Source organism: Hydra vulgaris, chromosome 09 (assembly GCF_038396675.1).
Source record: "Hydra vulgaris chromosome 09, alternate assembly HydraT2T_AEP".
NCBI lineage: Eukaryota > Metazoa > Cnidaria > Hydrozoa > Anthoathecata > Hydridae > Hydra > Hydra vulgaris.
This window is the reverse complement of record NC_088928.1, coordinates 56,178,397-56,205,890: the sequence shown is the minus strand read 5'-3', so window position 1 is coordinate 56,205,890 and position 27,494 is coordinate 56,178,397. Positions and strand designations below refer to the sequence as shown.

Genomic DNA, 27,494 nt, shown 5'->3' with positions numbered 1-27,494 from the left:
GTTTAGCAATTTAAATTTTTTCTTGTAAATTAATAAGGAACTAAGGAATTTTAAAATATACAGATAAACTAACTTGTTAATCTTTTTTTTTTGAATATTTAATTCCAAAAGATTTGATAATTGATGATGAATTGATGATGATGACCACATCAAGATTATATAAACAAAGAATCAAAAATTTTTATGTTGCATTGTAAAATTATTTCAAATTTTCATTTCTAGTTATGTTCAGCTAGTTTTCTTATAATTGCTTATTCATTGTAACTCTTGATTATAGCCATTCCAATTGAGTAATTCTAAATAAATTGAATTTAAAATATTAAATTTTCAAGAAAAAATTTTTTCAATGATTTCATTTTTTTATCACAATAAAAGAAATTTATTTTCTTATTTTCTTCATTTCTCTGGTAAAACATGTATAACAAAATCACAAAATCATGTGCAAACTTTTTAAGCAAACCAGGAAAACTGTCGCATTTTATTTTGCACAACATTTAAAATTACATTAAATGTTACTTATATTAAATGTTACCCATATTATAAATAACACCATGACAATTCAAAATGACAAAAGCTTTGAGAAATTTGTTCTTAAGATCAAAGGCTCCCAAGATAAGAAATATAAATAGATGGAAGATAGCCCTGTAAAGATAACAGCTGAGCAGAGATATATGCTTGATCTTTACAGATACAAGGATGTTAAAAATCGGTTTCAAGAAAGCTCAATACTGAAAATATAATAGAGACAGGTGTCAAACCCTTAGAACAAGTTTAGTAGAGTGTGAAACAAATGAAAGACTTAAATTTGTGTTTTCTATGAAAATTTTCCCATAAGTCACAATACATAATAGTAAGCGACCAAGATTGATATTTGATCAGGGCAGAGGCTGAGTTTAGTAAAATATAACCGGGGCGAGGTTTGAAACCAGGGCTGCATAACATTTATACATCCTGAAGTATACTTTTTTTATTCAAAATTCATGTTATATTTTGTATATGTATGCATATATAAATACCATTATGATCATCATAATCATCATTACCATCACTATCATCTTCTCTTTCAGCAAATACTACACCATATAAATACTAAAGTTTATATAAAAATGAAAGGATATTGTATGCCAGCATCTAAATAAATAGCAAACATATATGTTTATATCCGTAATATGTATGCATAAAACGCATCTAGGAAGCTTTTATTCCTACTCTTCAATTTTAAGTCAAGCCTCATTCTACTCCACATTTTTTACCATATTGAGCAGTTGTTTTATTAAACATAAATCATTTTTTCATCTTTTTTACAAGAACATCTCTTTTAAGAACAAATGTCCTTTTAAAGGAGCTAATGTAAAAACATCCTGTCTGATATTAAGCTCTGTTATTCTCAGTTTACTAAATCTTGTATCTTATATCAGATGTTAAGTTCTAGAGACTTTTGGTTAGTCTTCAACAATGTCATTAACTAAAGTAAGTCTAACATCTCTAATTCATGGGTCTGATTTTTTTACTTCTCCCCATAAATAATAAAGCAGAGTTATAAGTCTTGAATCTAATGGCCATACTCATCCTGCCAGTTAAATAAATTAACCAACTGTTAAACACTTCTACAGTTTGTGCTTCAGACAAAATCTACATCATAGTCTTGAAAAATTGTTCTCTAGAACTCTCTTCAATTTTTGGTAAATTTTCAAAACTCTAGAAAACACTTTGGCCTCTCCAACTATCCTACAATTAGTCTTCACTCTGTTATTAGTTTCTTTATATAAAGGTTTTGAGATTATTAAATTATTTCTTAATAACTGAAGTAATGAAGTTTTTCTTGAAGGCCTACATTCTTCTTTACTTTAAGTAACTCTTAGCTTCTGTATTGTTTCTTATCTACAATATTAATCTTCATGAAAATTTAACATCTAAAGTGACTTTATTTGCTGACGACTCAACTTTATACTCTTGTCTTGACAAAAAATCTTCACTTTTTTATTGCTTAGAACAAGCAGCCGAATTTAAATCTGATCTCTCTTCAGGGACAGCCTAAGGCTTGCAGCGGCTTATGGATTTATATTCTGTACTTTAAATCCATAATTTTTGTTAAACAACGAAACTCATTTATTTACTGTAATTAGGTGTTAATTATGATTAACACTAACTCAAAAATTATGATCATAACCAAAGTCTGCAAAAATTTTAAATATATTCATTCACCTTATACACACAACTTTTGTTAAACAACAAAACTCATTTATTTACTGTAAAAAAATATTGCAATAATATTGGCATTCCTATATTGACGAATAACAACCCTCTTACTCTCAAATAAAGTCAGATAAAGCACATTGTAAATGTAATTAGACCTGCTTTATCTGCCAAGCTTGAGCCAATCTCCCATTGTTGTAAGATTGCATTTCTTTCTTTTTTCTCCAAACACTATCATGGTCAATGCTCAAACGAGCTATCATCTCTATAATGATAAACCAAAACTAATTGTTGCTCTGCTTCTTATTCAACAAGTTGCATCCTTTTACTGTATCTGTCCCTTCATGCTATAAAAACTTTTATTAATCCAGTTTTTTTTCCTTGCACATCAAAAAAACCTTATAACTCTTAGACATCTTCATGTTTTTCTTTTGTATACAATCAACAACTTTTCAAGTCTACATCTAACCATTTCCTAGTATTTTTACTTATTCTCTATTTTAAAGTAACACATAAGTTAATAGTGATTGCTTGTAATCTTGTTGGGAGTAAATTAGAGTTTGAAAATATATAAATATATGATGATACTTAATAAATAGTAAATGTAAGCATAATATTATAATGTATAAAGTATTATAAATTTTTTTTCAGCCACTGGCTATCAACCCTTGCTAAATTTTATAGTTTTGCTAGGGCCGGGTTCGAAAAAAGTCTAATTTTTAGCCAGGGCCGAGGTCCTGGTCACTTACTAACACATAATAAGCTTTTAATAATAATTGATTTTTGTTTTTAAATTGATCAAAAAAAATAATAACCCTAAACAATAATGTCCATTTATTTATGTAAAAATAATATTTGTGGGTCATTCCTTGTTTAATCAGCAAAATAAAAAGCCACTTATTTATAATTTAGATCTTTTATTAACTTTTAAATGATTAAAAATTAAAAATGTCTGAAAGTTTGAGAATGCAACTAGATATTTAATAATCAAAATGAGGTATTAACTTGAAGCTTGGCACATAATGGAATCAAATACCAACTTGATTTTTTTAGAGGACCATACAAATTAAATAATAAAGGCATACATTTCAGAATTTTTTAAGTCAAAATGATGATGTCACCTTGATAATTTTTTAAGTGGCACTTTAACAACTTGTACCAAAGTATAACAAGTACCAGATATCACTTTTAAAGCAAAATATATTATTGCATTTTTTGCCATTTCTAAAAAATTCTTTTATGCTACAAGTTCGAGAGGAAAGAGAGAGATGGAATGATGGGGTATTTTCCTAAATTCCCTCTCAATTTTTTTATGTTAAACATAACCAAGCATCAGTCAAAAGCTTCTTTTTAACACAATCAATAAAAAAAAAATCTATAAAATTTTTTAAATGTAGATGTTTTCAGTATTAGTTTATTTAAATGTATTTAAATAAAATTTTGACCATTTTTTCACTTAAAATAAGTATGACCAATGTTAACAGTCGTAACAAAACTAGGAAAATCTTTTTAAGTCTATTAAATATTTTTAAGCTTTCCATCATGTATAAAAGGAAATCATATAATATGACAAATACAAATAAAGTAAATAACTTTTTATAAAAAAAAATAACATGAATGTTATTTCTAAAAAACTTTTGTTTTTAATTTAAATTATGAAAAAGTGTTTTATTGCATTAGAACATAATGTTGACTTCACAACCAGAGTTTAACAAAAAGACAACACCTCTTAGATCCATCATCATTTCCAAGTGATGAAAAACATGAGTTATCATGGAAGAGTTACAGTTGTTATAAAAGGATATAAATAAAGAAGTAGAATAATATGATCAAAGCTATAATTCTATGTTTAAATTTTGTAAAACCAATGCAAAAAAACATTAAATTTGTAATGAGTTATAAAACACAAATAAAGAAAGTAAAACCAAGGTTTACTATGGCAAGAACCTTGCCAGGAAAAAGATGCTCTTACTATTGTATAAGAGTTTCTTTTTAAAAAAGGAGTCATAAGCAAGGAAGATGAAGGAGATGAAGATTATAAAATTCAACTTATGCATCCACACGGCCCCAGTCACTTGTCTTTATGAGTTCAAAATTGGAAAAAAAAAAATTGAGGGAGGGGAGTAGGGTTTAAAAAAAAATGCTTCATTATACCCCATCGCAACTTTGAACCCACTCCAGTAAAAAAAAAAAAGAAGCATATAATAATATAAATAGTATAAATTTATAATTGACCGCAAAAGGATCTCAAAAAAAACTTTTAATTCCTAAAAAAATTTTATGCTGGCTATTTGAATAAGATTCACACAAAAAAGTTATTTAGAAAAGACAAAAAATGATGTTCATAACTTAAAACCTAGGTATCAAACCTATGCTTTAAGTTGTGAAAGAAATTGATTGAGGTAAAAAAAAAAAAATTATCGAGGTGACACCATCATTTTAACCATCAAAGTACTCCAAAAAATATATTATACAGCTATAGTGCTCTGAAAAAACTAAAATTTAGCAGCAATGTATCGTTAAATGATGCATTGAACAACTCATTGTGTTTGATATATCATAAGCGATGAGTAGTTCAATGCATCTAACAAAAATGTACTGGAAAGATTAATGATGTGTTATATAAAGAAAAATTATAAAATGGCATATAGTTACTTAAATTAGTTATTTTTCGATTTACGATTATGTTCCTTATGAAGCCTTTACCTTTCACATTGGAAAAACTTTTTCCGATTAATAATACATTAGATAATCTATTGATTTTAAGATTATCAATACATTAGACAATCTATATACTTTTTCTAAAAAAGTAAATAGATTGTCTAATGTATTGATAATCTAAAAATTAATAGATTGCTTAATGTATTATTAATCGTTAATCGTTAAATTAAATAGATCATTTAATGTATTGTTAATCGTAAATTGTTAACTTAAACGCCTTTTAAAAAAGACACACTATTAAGACACTTATAATTAAGAAACATAAATATTGCTCATTTTAAATTTTTACGTCATTCAAAAAACACATATCAGTAATTATTTTCTACAACAATCTTGTACTTATAAGCTAAAATCAACAAGGAAGGCTTTTTTTTTTAATATTTCTTTTAGATGTAGCATGATTTTAAACGTATGATTTATGATGATAGATTTATTGATTTAATCTTTGATAGATATATAGATAGATTTTTGGATGTACGATAAACCATGTGTAATATAGTTAAACTATTTTCTTTTCACTTCAAGATGCCAAAAGTTTCTTTAATTTGGGATTATTTTATCAAGATCAATAAAAAACAGAGCTATCTGCATTGAATATGGCGAGGAATATAAGGTGCCTAGTGGGAGCACAACAGGGATGAGAGAACATCTTAGGACAAAGCACAAACCCTGCTATGAAACACAAGTAGCAAGAAAGCAACTTGAGTCCTCTTCTGGTGCTGGGCCATCAAGAGCAGCCACAGTCAGAACACCAGCTAGGAAAAAGTCTAGAAAAGAGCAAATGTTTGGCAACAAAACACCAACAAAGCAAGTATTCCCTAAAAGTGAATGGTCTAGAAATGACAATGAACAGACTCAAGTTGTTGCTGCAATGATGCAGTGGATATCAAGTGCCATGCTGCCATTTGATGTAGTTAACAACGATGACTTTAAATACTTTGTGAAAATGTGCAAAAGGACAGTATAAGTCGATTTCTTCAAGGACAGTTTCACGTAGCAAAATACTGGATTTATACAATGCAATGAAGGCAGCAGTTAATAAAATATTTAATGAAGACAAACCTCATCTGGATGAAATATCATTCACGTTTGATCTGTGGACCAACAAGACCACCAACGCAGCATACATTGCTATGACTGCGCACTACATTGATTTGGATTTTCGAATGAAGCGTTTTTTGGTCACCTTACAGCATTTTGCTGGCATGCACTCATTGGAAAAAATCACAAAAAGATTGGATGGATTCATAAGAGATAAGCTTAGGACCAAATGTGCGCACAACAATAACATGTGATGGTGGAGCAAATAAGAAAAAAACTGGAAAAGATGTGCGCTGTCGAGAGATTTGAGTGATAACCTGACAGGACTGGTTGGCTTCTTCAATCATTCTCAGAAGTCAAAGGATTTATAATTGTTGAAGCATCAAAAACTCCAGATATTACAATTAAAAAACTAGTTCAAAGTTGCTCAACCAGATGGAACAATGAGCTCCACCAATTAATAAGCTACTGCCTGCCATCAAATTTGCAGCAGAAAAAGTTGATTCACAAAAACTAGTAAACAAAATACCAGATGAAGAGGAGATTAAACAGTTAAGGACAATAATTGAACTATTGAAAAAGTTTGAAGAACTATCCAACCTTGCAAGTTCAGAGAACAAGGTTTCAGAAGTCCATATCATTCCAAAACTCTTTGATCTGGAAGATCAATTGCATTCAATATCATATGAACCCCATGATGAAAGAAGTCGCTGATCATTACTTGTTGCAAATGCATGACAGGTTTCCGAATGTGGAGCTACAGTTTTAGAATACGCATATGCAAACATGTTGGATCCACGTTACAAAGGATCAACATTGCATGGTATTGGGCGAAGGTACAATATGAACAAGATATCTTTGAATGAAGCTACATTCAACTTATACAAGAAAACGAATGGTGTGAACAATTTTATAGGTATACTAATTTCCCAAACAAATTTTTATTTTTATTAATTGTTGTAAAATTTCTTTGCCATTATTGTAGATGATTAATACCAAATGACAATAACTAAATAAAATTTTATTTTTAAATCTAGCTGTTTTATATTTTATTTATATTCTTTCGATGCATCGTTTAACAATCCAGTCTTTCGATGCATCATGTAACGATGAATTGTTAAAAAAATCATGTTCAATGCATCAAACACAATAATTCATTCAATGCATCATGTTCGATGCATCAGCGTATTTAAAGATGTCAAACGATACATCGCCATTCCCTACTAAAATTGATATTTGAAACGGCTATGTGGAAGACTGTCTATATACAAATTTCAAGTTATACCTTATTTTGTTCATTAAATATTGCTATTTAACGACAAAAAGTCCTGTAGCAAAATATGCTAACCAACATAAATTATAAAATTAAAACTAAAAAATCTCTAAAACCGAAAGGAGCAACTCACAATCAGCATCATAAATTTAAAAATCTAAAATAATAAATAAAAATGAACTTAAACTTTTCTAAAACATATGTAAAAATTAGCAAAATCCAAAACATAGAGTAACATATCCTTGCTGAGTTGACATGAAATGGTCCTTGTCATACTCAATTAAGAACTAAAGACAAAGTTATTAACCATAATGTTAGTAAGTGACAGGGGCCACGGCCCCGACTGAAAATTAGACTTTTTTCAGACCCGGCCCCGTCTGACCTATAAGATTTAGCAGGGGTTGATAGCCGAGGCTAGAAAAAAATTTATAATACTTTATATATTACAATTTTATGCATCTACTATTTATTAAATACTGGCTATACTTATATATTTTCAAACTCTGATTTACTTCCAACAAGATTGCAAGCAACCACTATTAAGTTATGAGTTACTTTAAAAAAGAGAATAAGTAAAAATACTAGGAAATGGTTAATTAAAGACTTAAAAAGTTGTAGGTTGTATATAAAAGAAAAACATGAAGATGGCTAATAGTTATAAGGTTTTTTTTAATGTGCAAGAAAAAAAACTGGATTAATAAAAGCTTTTAGAGCATGAAGGGACAGATACAGTAAAAGGATGCAACTTGTTGAATAAGAAACAAGCAAGAATGAGTTTTGGTTTATCGTCATAGAGATGATAGCTTGTTTGAGCATTGACCATGATTGTATTTGTAGAAAAAAGAAAGAAATGCAATCTTACAGCAATGGAAGAGTGGCTCAAGCTTGACAGATAAAGCAGGTCTAATTTATTTGTTTTTTTTTTAATGCTAATTCACCTCCGGAAGGCTGAATACGCCACTACAGATAAGGAGGCTACTTAATTTAGGTTATAACCTTCTCTCAACTATGTAACTCCAAAACACAAACCTTGACAACCAAGGCCGCTGCGCAGAGAAACATGTTAAGCACGGTACTACCAGGCACATGATTGGGATTGAACTCGGTACCTCTCACTTATGACGTGAGCGCTCTACCACTACACCACAACCACATTACATTTACAATGTGTTTTGAGACTTTGTCTGAGAGTAAGAGGGTTGCTATTTATCAATATAGGAATACCAACATTATTGCAATATTTTTTTGCAGTAAATAAATGAGTTTTGTTGATTAACAAAAATTGCAGATTTAAAGTATAGAATTTAAATCCATAAGCCACGGCAAGTCTTAGGCTGTTACAGAAGAGAGATCAGATTAAAAATCAGCTGCTTGTTCTAAGCAATCAAAAAGTGAAGATTTTTTGTCAAGACAAGAGTATAAAGTTGAGTCTTCAACAAATAAAGCCACTTTAGATGTTAAATTTTCATGAAGATTGATATTGTAGATAAGAAACCATACAGGAGTAAAGATTTAAGGGTACCACAAGATACCTTGTGGTACTTTTAAAGTTACTTGAAATAAAGAAAAGTGTTGGCCTTCAAGAATAATTTTATTAATTCAGTCAGTAAGAAATAATTTAATAATCTCAAAACCTTCATAAAAAGAAATTAAAAACGGAGTGAAGACTAATCGTAGGATAGTTAGAAAGGTAAAAGTGTTTTCTAGAGTTTTGAGATATTGGAACCACTTATTTAGCACTTTTTAAAAATTAAATATTAAATATTATATAATTAATAAGATTAAATGTTAGACTTACTTTAGTTAATGACATTGTTGAAGATTTACCTAAAGTCTCTAGAACTTAACATCTGATATAACATACAAGATTAAGTAAACTGAGAACAACATAGCTTAACATTAGAGAGGATCTTTTAGCATTGGCTTCTTGGAATAATATAATGATATTTGTTCTTAAGAGAGATATTTTTGTAAAAAAGATGAAATAAATGATCAACAAAGCGACTGCTCAAGATGGTGAAAAATATGGGGTAGAATGAGGTTTGACTTAAAATTGAACTTTTAGTCCAGAAGTAATAAAAGCTTCTGAGATGCGCTTTATGCATACATATTATGGACATAAACATATATGTTTGCTATTTATTAAGATGCTGGCATACAATATCCTTTCATATTTATATAAACTTTAGTATTTATATGGTGTAGTATTTGCCGAAAGAAAAGATGGTGATGATTATGATGAAAATGATTATGATGAAGATGATTATAATGATGATTATGATGAAGATGATGATGATGATGATGATGATGATGATGATGATGATGATGATGATGATGATGATGATGATGATGATGATGATGATGATGATGATGATGATGATGGTAATAATGATTATGATTATCATGTTGATCAAAATGATGCTTATATACATATATATACAAAATATAATATGAATTTTGAATAAAAAAATATACTTTAGGATATATAAATGTTTATGCAGCCGATCACAAACCCAGCCCTGGCTCCAGTCAAATATCAACATTGGTCGTTTACTACATAATGTATTATCTCTTAAAGTGCTTTACCATCCTAGGTAATGCCAATTTTATTAGATTTGGTGGTCAAAACTTGCTCAATGAAATTGCAATATTTCTTTGGTTTTTAGTTGAAAATACTTATAAAACATGATAAACAGACTATTAAAAGAATGATTTTCATAGTTTACCCATATTGATCCTAGTTGTCAGAAATTAAAACTAATTTCTACAATGTTTTAATAAAAATTTAGTAAACTACCTTTTTAAAATAAAATTTTTTTTTTTACAATTCTTATAAAATAAAATAAAATGTTACTAAAAAATTATAAAAAAAGCTTCATGAACAAGACTCACGGTTTTTTACATCTATTGGCACAGAATGTAAAGTTACATCATTTCCTGCCAATGATGAACACTTGTTTTTGACTACTTATAGGATTTTGCTTGTTTATAATTGGTAGTAGCAAAGCAACTCATTCTGTCTTGTCCTATTCTGTTTTGTCCTAGTTTGATGGTTCTGAGGCCAGCTGCTTGTGATATTCCAGAGGAATTCCGCATGAAGCTTTTTATTTTAGAAATGCTTTTTATTTTAGAAATGCTATTTATTTTGGAAATAAAAATTATTTTACTACATTCTTTAAATGACCAACAAATAAATTCTTATTCACTTTTTTTATGCTTTCACTAATTAAATTTTATTATTATCAAACTTAAAGTGTTAAACTTTAAGTGCTAGTATATTACTTTGCATAATAAAATGCAAACATTACCTAATATCAGCTTTAAAAATAATTGTAAAAAATGTTTATTAGCATGCTACAAAAATTTTTTTAATAATTGTAATAAATTAAAGAAAGCACATCAAGGGTTAAATAAAGCAATTGCGACAGTCAGATAAGAACTCGCAATTCTGAAATTATTTAATTTAAAAAAATCTCTTTTTATGTATTAAAAAATATTGCTCGTAAAATTAAAGTTTTTCTATTGAAATTTTAAATTATCACGTAAAATGATATAAAAAAAGGAGATTTTAAAGTATAGAAATAACTTTAAAAAACTGAAGGAAAAAAAAAAAGAATATGATTTTAATTTCATGCAATTTTCTATGTTCTTCTAAACATTTTTAATTTTTAGTTTGATCTATTTTTAACATTTTTTTACCTGTCAATACTGATGAAAACCAGCTTTTTTTAAAATGCTATGTAATGCTAATCAGTTTATACTAAACTACATGCTATTATAAAACATTGCGTTTACATGTTTATGGGCCTTTAAATCATATGGTATATACAGGAAAATCATGCATAAATAGACCTTTTTAGAAAAATTACGTATGTACCTATATATATGGTAATATCCCAAATGAATATGCCTTTTTTAGAAAAACCTCGCAAGAACTTTATGGAGCTAGCACGCCACTGAAAATATCAAAGTATTGCCATAACATATCAGGCTTGGTCTGGAAACAGGTGCGATCACACTCTATATCTGACCACACATATAATATTTAGTTGCGACAACATGACCACAGCTTTTTAGATGTTTTGGCAACATTTCAAAAATCGCAAAAAAAAACATAACTTGACGGGAGACAACTACTAAAAACTAACTATAATAAAAAATGAGTTCTTAAGGAAAAAAAAAAACTCATCTAACACAAAATAAATTACATTTAGAATAAATATTCTTAAACTTCTCTCTTTTATAATATTTTTACAAAATTAGGCAACACTTATAAAATGTAACAAAGGATGTAAATAATGATTGTTTAGTAAAGAAACAAACCTTCAATTTATCAAAGTGTATAATATAACTATTTATTTAAGTGTCTATGTTTTGTTTCAACAAGATTCTAATAAAACTAACAGTAGTTGAATTTGATAATAAATAAAAAAGTAAATGTATTTTTATAACCATTTTATGCTTTGCATAGTTTGCAATACATGATATAAGTTTAAAATATTTAAAACAATTCTTCTTAAGATAAACAAAAGAAATAATTAAATCGTTGCGGTACTATAAAAATTGTATAATGACCTTTTTGTTTAGCAGAGTCTTTATAATGTTTAAAAAAATTCCACAATGTGCCAGACCCCTGAAACAGAGGTCTATTATGATCAGTATCTAAACAGCACACTTTGTATACATTTAATAACTTTATATTTTACTCAAGTCCATTATAAATTTTTTTTATATTAATTATAAATTAATATAAAAAAAGGAATATTACATTTTAAGTAAATTATGATTTAATTATATTTTTTGCATACTAGAAGTCATTTACTGCATCAAATTATTAGAAAGCAAACTTTAATGATTAAACTAAAAAGGTAAAATATATTTATGAAGAGAAAGCAGAACTGCTTCACAAAACCACTGATGTATTTAGTGAGTAGACTTTTTAATATATTTGTATGTTTTTGTTCTAACTATTTGTATGTTGTTGTCCTAACTGAATATAATTTGTGTGGTCAAGAATAGAGTGCAATTACACCCGCCTCCTGACCAAGCCTGACATATTGTACATGGATAATTTCCCAGATTGTGGATTTGTTGTACATTGTTTAGGTGACCAATAAAGCTCTTTTTCAAAACTTAAGGTTGATTAGCAACTCGGTTGATTAGCAAGATTGAGGCAAATGCAGAGCTTACTTTTTCCCTTAAATTGACAAATATTTCTAAATAGACTAAATTCCTTTTTTTTTATAAGTTTATCTTTTTTTAAATGTGCATCTATAAAAATCTTTTGCTGATTTCAAAGCTTACTCTTAATTATACTATAATAGCTAATAAATTTGATAATCTAACACAAACAATATAAACAATCTCCGTTACAAACCATATTTTTTATTTTATCATTAAATAATTTTATTGATGTTTTTTAAGCATATTTCTGAGTTTTATAAGAGTATTTCAGCTTTTTCATTTATGAAAATTATTTTATTTTAAGTATATAACATCAAATGTTAGCCTATTACAGATTATGATTTTTATTAATTGTAAAAATTTGGAAACATTTTAGCAAATAATTAAAAAAAATACTTTACAGGTTGAAGAGGCCACTTTCATCAACAAATTTTGTTATTTGTTAAACAAAGATTGTTTACATTAATACTTTACTAAGATTCGAAAGCATACCTTTGAACTTGAATTTGATTATTTCTTAAACTAGTTTGCCACAAAGCTGAAACAGTTTCTGTCTCCTTACGTGAAGGATTTCCAGCAACATTAGCAAAAATCATTAATGGTTGTCCTTTTTTCGATGCTTTTAAAATTTCTTCTTGACTACCGCCAGCTTTAAAAATCTCTTCCATATTGATTTTTGGCCTTGGTTTTAAGCGAGGATCATCTGTATCTTCATCTTCGTCATCCTCATCATTTTCCTAAGCACATTTTTTATAAATTTAAAAACTAAATTAACAACTTTAATTCCTGAAAACAGAAATTTTGATTATTAAGAAAAATTTTCTCCAAAATGAGCTCATATCTCTGCAACAAAAAATACTTTTGAACTTACAGAAGATGAGTTTATTTCTTGTGGCAGTTGAAAAAGTAGCCAAACCCATTATAGGTCATTACTAAGTTCAGTTAAACCATGTGTGCCTATTACACATTTTATATTGGCATATTTTTTGTTATAAAACAAAAGAATTGCAATTGAAATTCCATTCTTTCATAGTTAATCCATATAATCAGTCGCTCTCTTACTTAGAAACTTTTCATCAAAATTTATGAAAGTTATTGAAATGAAAACAGCTTTTTCTTAAAAATTAATAAAAAACTTTAAATAATAATTCTTTGTCATATAAATTATAAAACTATTTTTAAAAAAGCACCAAAACTTTTAAATAAATTCATAAAGTTTTAACTTATGTTACATAAATTCAAAATGTGTTTTAACTAGCACCTTTATTCAACACTTTTAATGTAAAACATAAGATTTAACATCAACACATACATTATTAAAAAATTTTACTTTTAAGACAAAACTTTTGGAAAAACATAACTTTATCATGAATTTTTTAACTTAAGTTACATGAAAATTGCAAAAATTCTTTTATTATTTTCTGGAAATTTTCTTGAAAAAAAGAGTAAAATATTTAACCAATAATAAATTGAAGATGCCAGTTTCATTTCTAGAGTAAAATAAATTAAATTATGCTTTTAAAGATTGTATGCTATAAAAGACATTTATTTAAATTATAGAAAGATATTATATTGTTAAAAAGCATATCTTTTACGATGAGAATAAATGTTTTTTAAAACGATTTGAACAATTAATTTTATAAACAACAACGAAAACGACTCTTTTAATAAACTTTTTGATAAATTCATAAATTTTATAATTGAAAACATTACAAAGTTTTTTTTTTGTTATACTATGTAAACTTTCTAATAAAATTTAAACGTTTAAATAAAGTTTTAAAACTTAAACGTTTTTAAATAAAGTTTTAAAACGTTATTAAAAAAAATTATTATGGAATATTAAATAAAACTTTTTACTTTAAAAGTTTTTTTTAAATGATGAATTGTTTTTTTTAAACAATTTGTATTCTTAATTTTATAAACAAAAACGACAAAGAATGCATTTCAATAAACTTATTTTTAAAGTACTTTTTGATAATTTAAATAAAGTTAGTTTTTTATTAAACGATAATTAGATGTAAATTTTTTTATTTATTTAAAAGAGTTAGCCTAATATTATAAAAACATTAAAAAAAGATAAAAGTTTTATAGTTCTATCGCATTGGTTTGAAAAGGTTATTAACTGAAACTTTTTGTATTATGAGAATTTTAAAAAATCTTTTAACTTTTTTTAATGTTTAATTAAAATTATTTATATTATTATTTTTTTATTTGTTTACGCATTCTTGTTTGGATTGATATATAAAAATAAATATTTTTATTTAGACATTAATAATAAAAAAAAAGATTTAATTGCTATTCTCCTAATATTAAAAAAAATCAGAAACTCGTCGAACCAACACAATGAGTTATTCAACCTTCTATTACAATTTTCTATTACAGTTTTAGTTTTTCAGATATATAATAGCAGATTTTTTTTAGAACTATAGATTTTAATTTTTTTTCAAATTTCTCTTTTGCTATGATTTCTTTCTTTTTTATATAGTTTAGCCTGTTTATAATTTTTTTCATGTCTGTTTTTTTTTTAGCGCGTTTTTAATCTAAAAAACTGTGGTCAAGCTTTCAAAAAAAAGCAATTTCTTGCGTGGTCATAATTGGAGTTCAATTGCAAGCCTTTCCTGTCCACTACCAAATTATTCACAGTGAAAATAATATTTTACAATAATGTGTTTTTTATTATATGACATTGGACAGTGTAATGACTTTCAGAGCCATTAAAACAACTTAAAAAAAGTAACTTTGTTATTAAAAATATTTTTTTAACTTTTATGTGCCTACATTAAAGATGACAAAAAAGACATTGAAAATTGAATATTTTAATATTTTCTGTTGTGGAACACATATTGTATAAATTATTAAATAAATGATTTGTACCAAAAAAATGAAAAGAATAACAAAATCAGAAATTTCAACAAAACTGTTTTTTTATCGAATATCATAATCATAATATTTATAATAAACTTTTTAAGACAAAAGTTGACATGATTTGAACTCACAATTAATAACAATATATATAACACAATTTTTGTTCCTGGTTTCTAGGTGTTATATTTCAATTGCTTATGTCTAAAGTATAAGAAAAAATGACTTCATTAAGCACAAACTTTGCTTACATGACAACAGCACAAAGAACTCATTTTTTTGTAAAAATAGAACAATAGCCCCCAAATTTAGTCCCCCATTATGTTTTCATTATACTGTCCTTGGTAACAACGTTTAATGTCCAATATATTTTGATGAATGCGCTCACCTTGCTCCTCGGAGCAAGCGCCCGTGTTCTCCTTGAATTTATCAAGATGCGAATCAAGGATATGAACTTTCAGAGACATTCTGCGTCCCATTTTGGCGTAATTTTTTATGAGAGTTTGCATCAACTCTTACCTAGGTAGCTCTGAGCAATTGCAACAAAAACTGCTCCAAGCCACTTTCTTTGTCCTGTTCAACAGCTTTGAAAAATCCTCACATTCTATGAACTTCGTGATCTGTGGTCTGACGAATATACCAGCTCTTCCCAAAAGAAAAACTCAGTCCGTTATGGCAGTCCTTTGCGCTATAATGCTCTTTAGTGTCACGGCTGTCATAGAGATAGAGGGAACAAGGAAATTTCGTGAAACCACCTTGATGACCCATGAAGAATGATACCATTTTGAAGTCACCGATGACCTCCCATCCATAGTCGCCATACTTTAATGCACTCAGCAACATTTTGACACAGGTGTTGTCCTCTTTGAGATGCACAGAGTGGGGCATCGGGAGAGACGGGTGTAAAGCAACATGGCTTTGAAGCTCCGAGATAAACTGTCTATGAATAGGCACCATTCAATAGTATTTCATGCAATACATATAGCCTAGAATAGACCGGAGTTGGAGAATCTTTGATGCCGCTTCCTCTGATCAGAGACTTTTATCAACCAAGTTCTACTGTTTGAGCCTGAATATCAGAATTTTTGCTGGTGCAACAATTTTTTGGGTTTACCATGCAGAAATAGCAGTTGGTTGAGTAGTCTGTCAGCTCTTGCCAAATTGGCGGTATAGCAAACTTCATGGCTTGTTTCTCTCCTCTGTATTAACCTTTAACAGAAAAAAATATATATAAGAATTATAATAATTAACGATTTCAAGTTGAAACCTATATGCCTATAGTACATGACTTATGACAAAACTTTGTAAATTATAACTCCTTGAAATGAACTAGATCTAAAGCAAGATTTGTCTTGGTCCCCAACCGACACGCAGAAGTATGCTTTGTATGCACATTTTGAACTTGCTTCCACAAAGTACTTTTTCACTCTTGTCTTTATGAATTGTCTGTAGATATAGCAGAATGAATCAGCTGGATGCAAACAAACTCTTAATGCCATATCAAATAAATAACTTCTCTTCAACTGCGAATCGTTATCCTTTCAGTCTGTAATAACACGAATTGGAATCTTGGTTTGAGACACCTGTGCATGTACACCTATACTTGTACAGCTACTTTGGGAACATTCAAGAACGTTCTAGAAAGTTCTGAGAGTTTCTTGAAAGTTCTGGAACATTTTAGCGTGTTTGGAAGAATTGTAGAAACATCTGGACAACTCTAGCAGTTCAGGAATATTATAGGAGGAAGGTCGGTATTGAAAGCAAATTGAGAATTTTCTCAAAAACACTTGATATTCCAAATTTCATTGTCCCCGCCACAGAAGCAAAGTTTTTCTGGAATAACAGCAAATATCTTTCTGTTCTAGACCTAATGTGTTAAGAAAACATACTTTCAACCTAGGGACAGAAAAAAAGTGAAACTTTTTGAGTAGTGTAATTGGTTTAGTGTATAGTGGTAACCTCAATTTATTTTTAGTTTTGAAAACTTTTAAAACAATGATACACACAAGTATATGTATATACGCAAGCAAAGTGATTGCGTAATTAAACTGAAACAAAATAAAAAAAGCTCATAAACAAAAAATTAATAACATATAAAAGTTATAATATGATTTTTTTTCATAGGTTTATTCGAAAGATGATTTTAGATCAAAAAGACTATAAAACTATTATTGCTTGAATATATGTTTGATCACCACCACGTCACTGGTAGTACCAGGCTTAACTTGTTTTTCAAACAATGGCCTTGTTCATTAGGCTTCATGTTTCAAAGTTATATAGTTGAGAGAGGGTTGTTACCACAACTAAAGTAGCCTTCTTGACTGCATTGGCTATTATGGCCCTGGGGAGGTGAATTAAAAGAAAAAAATGTTTAACTTAAATTTCAAATAAATTATGCACAAATTTTCAGCATAAAAAAATACTAGAATTTACTGTTTGACTTATTTGAAGCCTTATATATTCTATTAGCCAAATCTGAAAATAATTTTACAGATATTTAACAACTATGTGGTTATAGAAGTTTATTATTTGCTAATAATAAGTATTTGAAAGTTTAATACTTTAAAAACTTCATGCATGCAAGCATAGTTTTCGAAAGAAAATAGATTCTTAAATTCAAACTACAAAACATGAATTTCATATTTATCAACTTATTAGTCAAAAAAAATAAAATAGAAGACAACTAGACTTTTTTTTTAAAAACTAATTTACTCCCAACAGGTACCACTATTAAGTTAGGAGTTACGAAAAAACAAAGAATAGTTTTAAAGAGCAAGGAAAAGTTTGACAGAAGACTTGAAAAGTTATAGGTTGTATGAGTCAGGAAAACACAAAGGGGGAGAGAGTTCCAAAGCAATGATGTGAGAAAAAAACTTGAAAAATAAAAAATTTTTGAGCATGAAGGGACAAATACAATAAAAAGGATGAGAATATGCTGAATGACGAATCAAGCAAGAATGAGTTTTAGTTGATGGAACTAGAGATGACAACTCCTTTGAGACCATGGTAGAATTTGTTGAAAAGAAAAAGAGATGCAACATTACAACAAAGGGAGAAAGTTTCAAGCTTGGCAGATAGAGTAGGTCCAACTACATTACAATGCGTTTTTGGGCCATGTCTAGAGCAAAAAGAATATCTTAACAGCAGTATTCTATACAGGGACGAATAATAGATTAGTAGAGGTAGGTAATGGATTAAAGAGTAAGAAAATGGCAAGCACAATAAAGAGAAGCAATCTTAGAAGATTCTAACTTTATAATGGATTGTATATATGGTTTCCATGATAGGTAAGTAGTGAATGATAATTCAAGACAATATAAAGAAGAGGACTCTTAGTGAGAGGGTTGCCAATTTATAATTATAGGAATGTCAACAAAATTGCATTAGTTCTTTGCAGTAAATAACTGAGTTTTGTTAGAGTTAAAATTCACTGCAAGCCGGAAGCTGTTACAGAAGAGAGAACAGATTCAAGATCGCCTGCCTGTTATATGTGATTGATAAAAAAAGACTTTTTGCCAAGACAAGAGTATAAAGATGAGTTGTCACCGATTAAAGCCACTTTATGTGTCGGTAGATCATTAATGTAAATAAGAAACAATACAGGACCTATAGTACCTTGCAGTATCCCAGAAGTTACTGGAAGTGAAGAAGAGTGTTGGTCTTCGAGGATGATTTTAATACTCTAGTTAGAAACAAATGATTTAATAGTCTTAAAAACTTTTCCAGATACACCATATCAGCCCTTTGTTATGAAATTTTGTTGATTAACAGAAAAGTGAAACACAAGTAAATGTAAATTTACTCTGTGTCTATATTTACATTGTTAAAAGTTAATTTATGTTATTTGAAAGTTGTAATTAATTTTAATTTGAAATCATTCAAAATCATTTTAGGTCTCTATCTATATAAAATATTATTCTTTAAATAGTTTAGAGAGAGTTGGAGAGAGTTCTAGACAACAATTTTTTAATTCTATGACAGGAGTGTTAACTGGACTACAATTGAGAAGTGACATTAGCAATGGAAGCTAGAATGATTTGGATGTCTAACAATAGATTACCCTATTTAACTAGAATGACAGGAAAAGTATGACGATTGGATTTAAGAATTGAATTAGAAGAAAAGTCTTTGCAAATAGTTTTGTCTTATCTTTAGGAGAGGTAACAAGATCAGACGAGGAATTAGAGATAGAATGTTCAACTTACCTTTATCAATGACACTGTTGAGAATTTTATAAAAGGCTCTTTAGCCTAACTTCTGAGAAAAGATACAAGATTTAGATTACTTAATATAAATATAAAAATCCTAAAACCTGCTTGTTCTGATAATATATTGACTTTATCTCTCACTTATACTTGGAGATAATTCTTTGGGTGCATTGTGTTTCCTGAAGTCATATTGCAAATCTGGATTGCTTGAGATTTATGTCTGGGAAAAAACCAAGAATTTTTTAGAAAAACCTAACCCAAATGGTTTTTTTTGGGTTTTTTATAAATTCACCTCCCCCATTGCTCCAGTGTCTACTACAATCATGGGAGTACTTATTTTTTTTAATATTCTCAATCCTTAACTCAAACACTAACAGTTTTAAACAAGGGGGTTGTGCAGAAAACAGATTGAGCACAGTAATTTCAAAGGGCTCAGGATAGATTAAAGTCTCAACCTCTTGATTGTGACCCACAATAAAGATACTATCACATATCAATGGTGCTCAAGGGGACTCCTTTAACTATAAATGATGTTGATTGATTGCATTTAAATAAAAACATGTTCAGAACACTTTTGACTAAGAATAACCGCAATAAAAATTATTATGTCCACTAAGTTATTTAAAGTTGGTAAGACAATATAAATGCTGCCAATTTTTTTTAAACTAACATGTTCAACATGTTAATTCAAAAACTAGTTTGCACAAGTTTACAACATGTAGTCTATAAATTTATAAAAGTCCTGATTAGTAATCGACCGGGGTTGATATTTGACCAAGGCCAGGGTCGGGGTCAGGTATGTGACTGGGGCTGCATAAACATTTATACATCCTAAAGTATATTTTTCTAATTCAAAATTCATGTTATATATTGTATTTAAATGCATATTGATCATGATGATAATGATGATTATCATCATCATTATCATCATGATCATCATTATCCAGGGGTGTACCCTCATGGTCGTCCGGTGGCACAGGGCAACTCGTTTTCTCCAAGGGCAATTGAAATAAAAAAAAAATGCATGTCAGTAGCTCGGCGGGACCACACAGTGTATTACTTACAAAAGTGTGTTTATTAATAAAACCATATTTTGATTTTATTCCTTGCGATTATTTAAAAGAAAACTTTAAAAAGCATTTACAGTAGTTTAACAATGAGTACACTATGGTGCATTGTATAATTTCACTAAACTTAATAAAAAGAAGCCAACACGCAATTTAATATTTCAAAGTGTAACTGTACTGTTTTTTTAAACATTGTTGTTGCATTTTGAAGCACGCTGCTTCTCAATTTAAAATGAGTTTTAAAATTATATTTTCTTACATTTCCAAATGCTATTGTATCATTTTTTTAACCTTATAGTTGCATTTTATTCATTAATAACACTGAATCTCTTTTGTTTTTCATTAGTAATAAATAAATTTTTATTTTAACTTTGTCAAATAAAATTAACAAAATTAAAAACATTATCAAGATGCACTTGAAAAATCATTAGAACACAATCTACTATGCATGTGGAAATTTAAAAAAAAAAAGTCTTAGTATGATGAAAAATGTTTAAAACATTAAAATCATACAGATATCAACTAGGAAAAAAATGACAACACATCTTTAATTAATTTAATTAATAAATTAATTAATTTATTTTTAAATAAGCCATTTCTTTTTAGATGTATTTTAGTTTACTTTAGTAGTCAAATGTTTAAATTTTTTTTCTTCAGTATTTTTACCCGAGAAAAAATACAAAAAAAACTTTTACATCGAATTACTGCTTATTATAGCGTAAAACTCAAATAAGAAATAAAAATTGTTTCAGTCGCCCGCAGGGCAACAGGGAAAAAACCGGAGGGTACACCACTGTCATCATCATCATAATCATCGTCATTATCATCAGGTTTTACCGTTCCTCTTTTCCTTTCATTTTTTTCTAATTTGTCTAAGATTATGCCTACTTTTCTTGTCTTGTTAGAGTCTTACCACACATCCATCTGATCATCTTCTCTTTTGGCAAATACTATACCATAGAAATATTAAAGTTTATATAAATATGAAAGGATAATGTATGTCAGCATCTAAATAAATAGCAAACATATGTTTATATCCATAATATGCATGCATAAAGTGCATCTTGGAAGCTTTTATTCCTTCTGGAATAAAAGTTTGAAAGCTTTCATGCCTTCTCTTCAATTTTAAGTCAATCCTCATTCTACTCCACATTTTTCACCACCTTGAGCAGTTAAACAGTAATCAATTTTTTTCATATTTTTTAAAAGAAAATATCACTTTAAAACAAATGTCCTTTTATTATTTCAAGATGCCATAATGGCCATACTTTTTCTGCCAGTTAAACAGATTAACCTATTGTTAAACATCCAAATCACTCTGTCTTCTGATGCTAAAATTAATTCTCAATTAAACACTTCTACAGTTTGCGCTTCAGACAAGATTTCCATCATAGTTTTAAAAAAGTGTTCTCCAGAACTCTTTTCAATTTTTGCTAAACTTTAAAAAAGTGCTAAATAAGTCGTTTCAATTTTTTAAAACTCTATCCAAAATACTATCCTACGATTAGTCTTCACTCTATAATTAGTTTCTTTATATAAAGTTTTTGAGATTATTAAATTATTTCTTTCTAACTGCAGTATTAAAGTTTCTATTGAAGGCCTACACTCTTCTTCATTTCAAGTAACTTTAAGGGTACTACAAGGTTCTACTATTGCTCCTATATTAGAACAAGAAGCCAGTTTTTAATTTGATTTCTCCTCTTTAACAGTTGAAGGCTTGCAGTGTCTTGTAGATTTAAATTCTGCACTTAAAATCCACAACTTTTGTTAGACAATAAAAACTCATTTTTTTTACTGCAAAAAACCATTCTAATATTGTTGGCATTCCTATATTGACAAATAACAAACCTCTTACTCTCAGACAAAATCCACTCACCCATTGTTGTAAAGTTGCATTACTTTCTTTCTTACAAATACTATCATAGTCAATGCTCAAACAAGCTATCATCTCTATTACAATAAACCAAAGCTCATTCTTGTTTGTTTCTTATTCAACAAGTTGCATCCTTTTACTTTATCTGTCCCTTCTTCTATAAAAACTTTTATTAATCCAGTTTTTTTCCTTGCACATCAAAAAAACCTTATAACTCTTACCCATCTTCATGTTTTCCTTTTTTATACAACCTACAACTTTTTAGGTCTGAAGACCTAATCGTTTCTAATATTTTACCCTAATCTCTATAAATCTCTTAATGTAACTCATAACTTAATAGTGGTTGCTTGCAATCTTGTTGAAATTAAATTAGAGTTTAAAAATATATATATATATATATATACATATATATATACAGGGCTTGTGATGAAGCGAGCGCGATCGCGCTCCGCTCGTAAAATGCGCCCGTAAACGGTCTTTTCAAACGTTCTAGGCGCGATAAACAACGCGCGTTCAGCTTATAACGAGCGTATAAAATAACGCTCGTCCAATAGTTCAGGATTATTTTTTTATTTTCATAAAATATTTAAAAAAGATTTTTTATTAAAGATGTTCTGTTATCAAAGCACTGATATAAAATATAAAAAGCACAACGTCGTTCTCTTTTGCACTAACGTAATGAATGAGCAGTTTAAAGTCGTTATAATCGCTAATTTCAATAATGGAATGTGCACGTGGAAACACAATGTGAATACAAAAATGCGCAAATAAAATAAGAATAGAAAATTAGAAAACCATTATAAGAAAATTGAAACTGCAGAGTATTTTTAATCTTGTGAAAATATCAAGTAAGATTTATTTGATTTATTGTTTGTAATATTCCACACACCGTTTATAATAAAAATAAATATTAATAATAGAGTAATTTTTAAAATTAGTTTTTGTTCATAGTATAGGTTTTTTATTAACTATTATTTATTGCAACTCAAATTTAAAACGATTCTGTCGTTTAGAATGTTCGCAATCAAGGACATTCGAAAAGGAAATAAAGTAATGACATCAATATTTATTAAATGGAAAGTTATTATTCTTATTTATTATTATTTCAAATTATTCTTGTGTTATTTTTTTAAGATAAAAAATTGTAATTTAAAAAAGAAATTTTAGAAAAAAATAAAATAATTAATTTGAATAAAAAATATCAAGAAATATAAAAACCATTAACTGTTAATTAAGTTTACTGCGTATTATTTTAAAATACATATATCAAAACAACGAAGCAAAACTAAGTCACTAAATTATACTTCAATACTTAAATCAATAAGAAGTTGCGTTTTTGTTTGATATTATTTTTTTGTAACATAAATAGTTAAAAATAAAGTCGCGACTGACAATATACAAGAAGTTTGGAAGTATAAATATCTACTTCGTTGAAGTAGTTTCATGAGTGTGATACTAATTCAAACATTTTTTGACGAAAGAATTATGTAACAAATAAAAAAATAAATAAAAAATAAAAAGCTTTTTATGAGCATCACCTTCAGTAATTTTCACGGTCGCGCTCGCCGACGTTATCTCGAGCGCACTTAATCACACTCGATGAAAACATATTCTAATTTTACGAGCGCGATATAACACGCTTGACGATTTTCTTCATCACAAGCCCTGTATATATATATATATATATATATATATATATATATATATATATATATATATATATATATATATATATATATATATATATATATATATATGCCAGTATTTAATAAATAGTAAATGTAAGTATAAATTGTAATATAAAAAGTATTAATTTTTATAATACTTTTTATATTAGAATTAGCAAAAAGTCTCATGGTAACTTCCTAGTCCTGATCAATACTTTATTTAGGGGTTGTCCATAAATTAAGTCACACTTTAGGAGAGGGAGGGAGGGGGGGAGTTGGTGGTTTTGTGATGACTTATATGAAACTTGTTACTAAAATAGTTACAATGTTGTGACAAGGGGGGAGGGATCTAAAATGGTCAAAAATTAGGTGACGTAATTTGTGGAAGACTCCTTAAAGCTGTTTCTAGGTCTGCATGTAACTTGTTTTATAACGTCAGATATTTACCTTTCGTTTGTAATTTTAAGGCAAACTTCCTAAAATTAGCCAAAAACTTAAAATCTTGATAAAAAATTTATTTTAAATAAACAAGTAAATAGATACAGACAAGCTACACCCTAAATTTTATAAAGATTTTATTTGAACAATATGTACATAAAGTTGATGTGTAGTAACTTTTATGTTGTTTTGTTACGTGGTTCTTAAGATGGCTTAATAAGTCACTTAACTGCCTAAACTGTTTATATGCGATAGAAAAAAGCTGAAAAAGGCAAATTGTTTGCGCAGCCAATAATTAGCTTCTTTATATTATATTCAAAACAACTGAATCAAAATAAAACAATGTGTGGCTCTAATGTGTATGTTTCTTCACCTTTTAGTAAATTTGGATTTGATTTTCATTTTCACCCTGCTGTTTATAGTCACCCCTGTTGAGGGTAGATGTTGTAAACTTGCAGCTGATATAAAACTTTTAAACCTGGAGACAGATGAGCATGAGTATTGCTTTTATCAAAAATCCCTGTCCTTGTGAGTGCATACAAGTTTCCAACATGTTCTCTTATCAAATAAGTGAACATCTTGCGAGCTTGAACCCACATAACTTATGTATTTTGTTTTAAGGTAGTAACACTTCGAAAGGACAAGTCTACATTCTAGTGAATTGTAGCATAATTTTTTTACCTGTCAACTTACCACTTTCAGACCGTGAATAAAGTGTAACAATTTTTACAACATAAACTTGACAATTATTTTGTCAAGTTTATAACATAAACTTGACAAAATAAAGATCAGATACCAATATAAAATGACAGATCTAAAGCGCTTGTTCAGACATATAGGCGTTTGAGAGGAGTTTAAAGATATAAAATAACTAATTACCTCCTGTGTTTTAAAATTTAGTTAATAGAACAATTTTATTTATCTTTATAGACATTTAACTAATTTGTTTATAAATTAATAAATTACCAAAGTGCTACAAAAAATGATTGACTGGATTTTGGATTGTTCTGTAAGGAGTTCAAACTAAAAATTATATTCTAAATACTATTTTGTATATAAATACAGTGTTTGCAAGAGCATTTACAGTATAAAACTTGCAATTTGTTTATAATAAAGCATTTATAGAAGCTAAAATCAGACATATTTGTTGTGTTTAAGTGGGGTTTTTTGAGTTTTTTAGGGTGCATTTTTTTTTAGGTTAGGTTTTTTTGACAACCCTGATCATTAATCATCTTTTAATAATAATAGAAAATATTTTTCATACATAAAACAATTTTTTTTTTAATGTTGCAATTACTTAAATTTATATTCATTTTACCATAAGTTTTAAGTTAATTCTTCATTAAGAATATTGTCAAATTATATATTATACAAAAAGATCACTTTACAATATAATTTTATAAGGTTAACTTAGTCATTCAGGAAAATTTCTAGACAAAATATATAAAAATTGAGTTTTCAGCATTTTTATATTTTTACTCATTCTAGTGAAGTTATAGTAAATGTTTAAACTTTTGGATCAGATTTTATAAAATTAGCTAGAAAATAGTAACAACAAATCAACAACAGCTAAAGAAACAATTTAATATGATCAACTGTTTCAGTTGCATAACTGTCCTATTACTACCTTCTTTTGATTTTTCAAAATTCATATTTTATAAGTAATAAATTTGCATTCAATTCACAATGTTTTTTTTCTTATTTAGAAAAGCCTATATTCCAATTCTTTGTAATAACTCTAACTAAACTACTCAGGACAACTTCTATAAAAAATTGAGCTACATCAGCATTTTTGTTCTTCCAACTTCTCCCAGTAAAATAATTAATGTATAAATTTTGATTTTTATGTTTTATTTTAAATGTTTTAATTTCCTTTATTAGATTCTATACCCCAAATATGTTTAAGTTAAAGCATACCCTTTGAAATTAGACTAGACTTTGGAGGTTAGACTAGATTTGGAGGTGTTTGGTTAAAAAAATCAGCGAATTTTAAGATTCATGATTACATTTCCTAAATGTTTTTTGGAATTGTCTGCAGATAGAAAATGGAATCAGGAGTTAAAAATTGGTAAGCACAAAAAAGTGAGGCAAACTTAAGATGCTAACTTTGCAATGGATTGTATATATGGTTTTCAAGCCAGTTGCAAAGAATAATACAAGAAGAAAAAGCAGAAGATTTAGTAAAAGTGTTGAAATTCATTATTATAGGAATATCTACAATATTACTATAACTATTAATAATCGAATTTTATTTAGGTGAAAATACAACTGAGTTTTGTTTGAGCCAAAATTCACCAGCCACTGCAAGCTTTAAGTTTTAAAAAAAAACAGATAATATTTAAGATCAGCTTACTGCTTTAAGCAGTCGAAAATTGATGACGACTAGAGTATATAAATGTGTTATTAGCAAATAGAGCCACTTTAGAGGTAAGATTAAAATACAAAATATTTACATTAAATATATATAGTTATTTTTACTTACATTCCACTGATCGAGAAGTTTTTCAACATCAACATCGTTGTAATCAGCTACATTTTTTCCAATTTTATTAACTTTTTGTTTACTATCTTTAGAAGAAGCTACTATTAAAATATTAAACAGCAAAAACAATTTAAAAAGAAATTGTAAATGATTATATCGCGTCATTTTTTGTATATTTTTTCAACTAAAGCGCAATAACTTTTCTGCTTTAAGTTTGTCTAAATTTAATAAGCTAATCGTAAACCGTCAAACGTAGTGAAACCACTTTACAAGTTAAATCAAGACGGGCAATTAGGAAAATCTCATTTTCAATCCTGAAGGATCTCAAATGATCAGTCCCGTGATTATAACAAAATGTTTTACAATATCTTCATAATAATAACCACAAAAAAAAGTTATAATTTAAAATTAAAATTTATTTATTAAACAAAATAAATTTAAATTGCTGGAAGAATAGTATGAAAATGATGACAGAAATAAAG

General features: G+C 28.1%; 1 protein-coding gene across 2 annotated transcripts in view; it reads right to left on the bottom strand.

The window, feature by feature from the left end:
* Positions 1 to 27,212, bottom strand: part of LOC100214375 (LDLR chaperone boca) — a 28,135-nt gene extending 923 nt beyond the window's left edge. The window contains exons 1-3 of one of the 2 annotated variants that reach the window (XM_065806111.1): positions 27,013 to 27,212; positions 12,908 to 13,152; positions 138 to 296 (exon numbers count right to left, since the gene is read on the bottom strand). In XM_065806111.1, coding sequence (XP_065662183.1) covers positions 272 to 296; positions 12,908 to 13,152; positions 27,013 to 27,177 — 435 coding nt within the window. In that variant the 5' untranslated portion in view covers positions 27,178 to 27,212 and the 3' untranslated portion in view covers positions 138 to 271. Of the gene's footprint in view, positions 1 to 137; positions 297 to 12,907; positions 13,153 to 27,012 lie in introns of those variants that run through there. The other variant, XM_065806110.1, reaches the window with a different exon arrangement.
* Between the last annotated feature and the right edge of the window lie 282 nt (positions 27,213 to 27,494).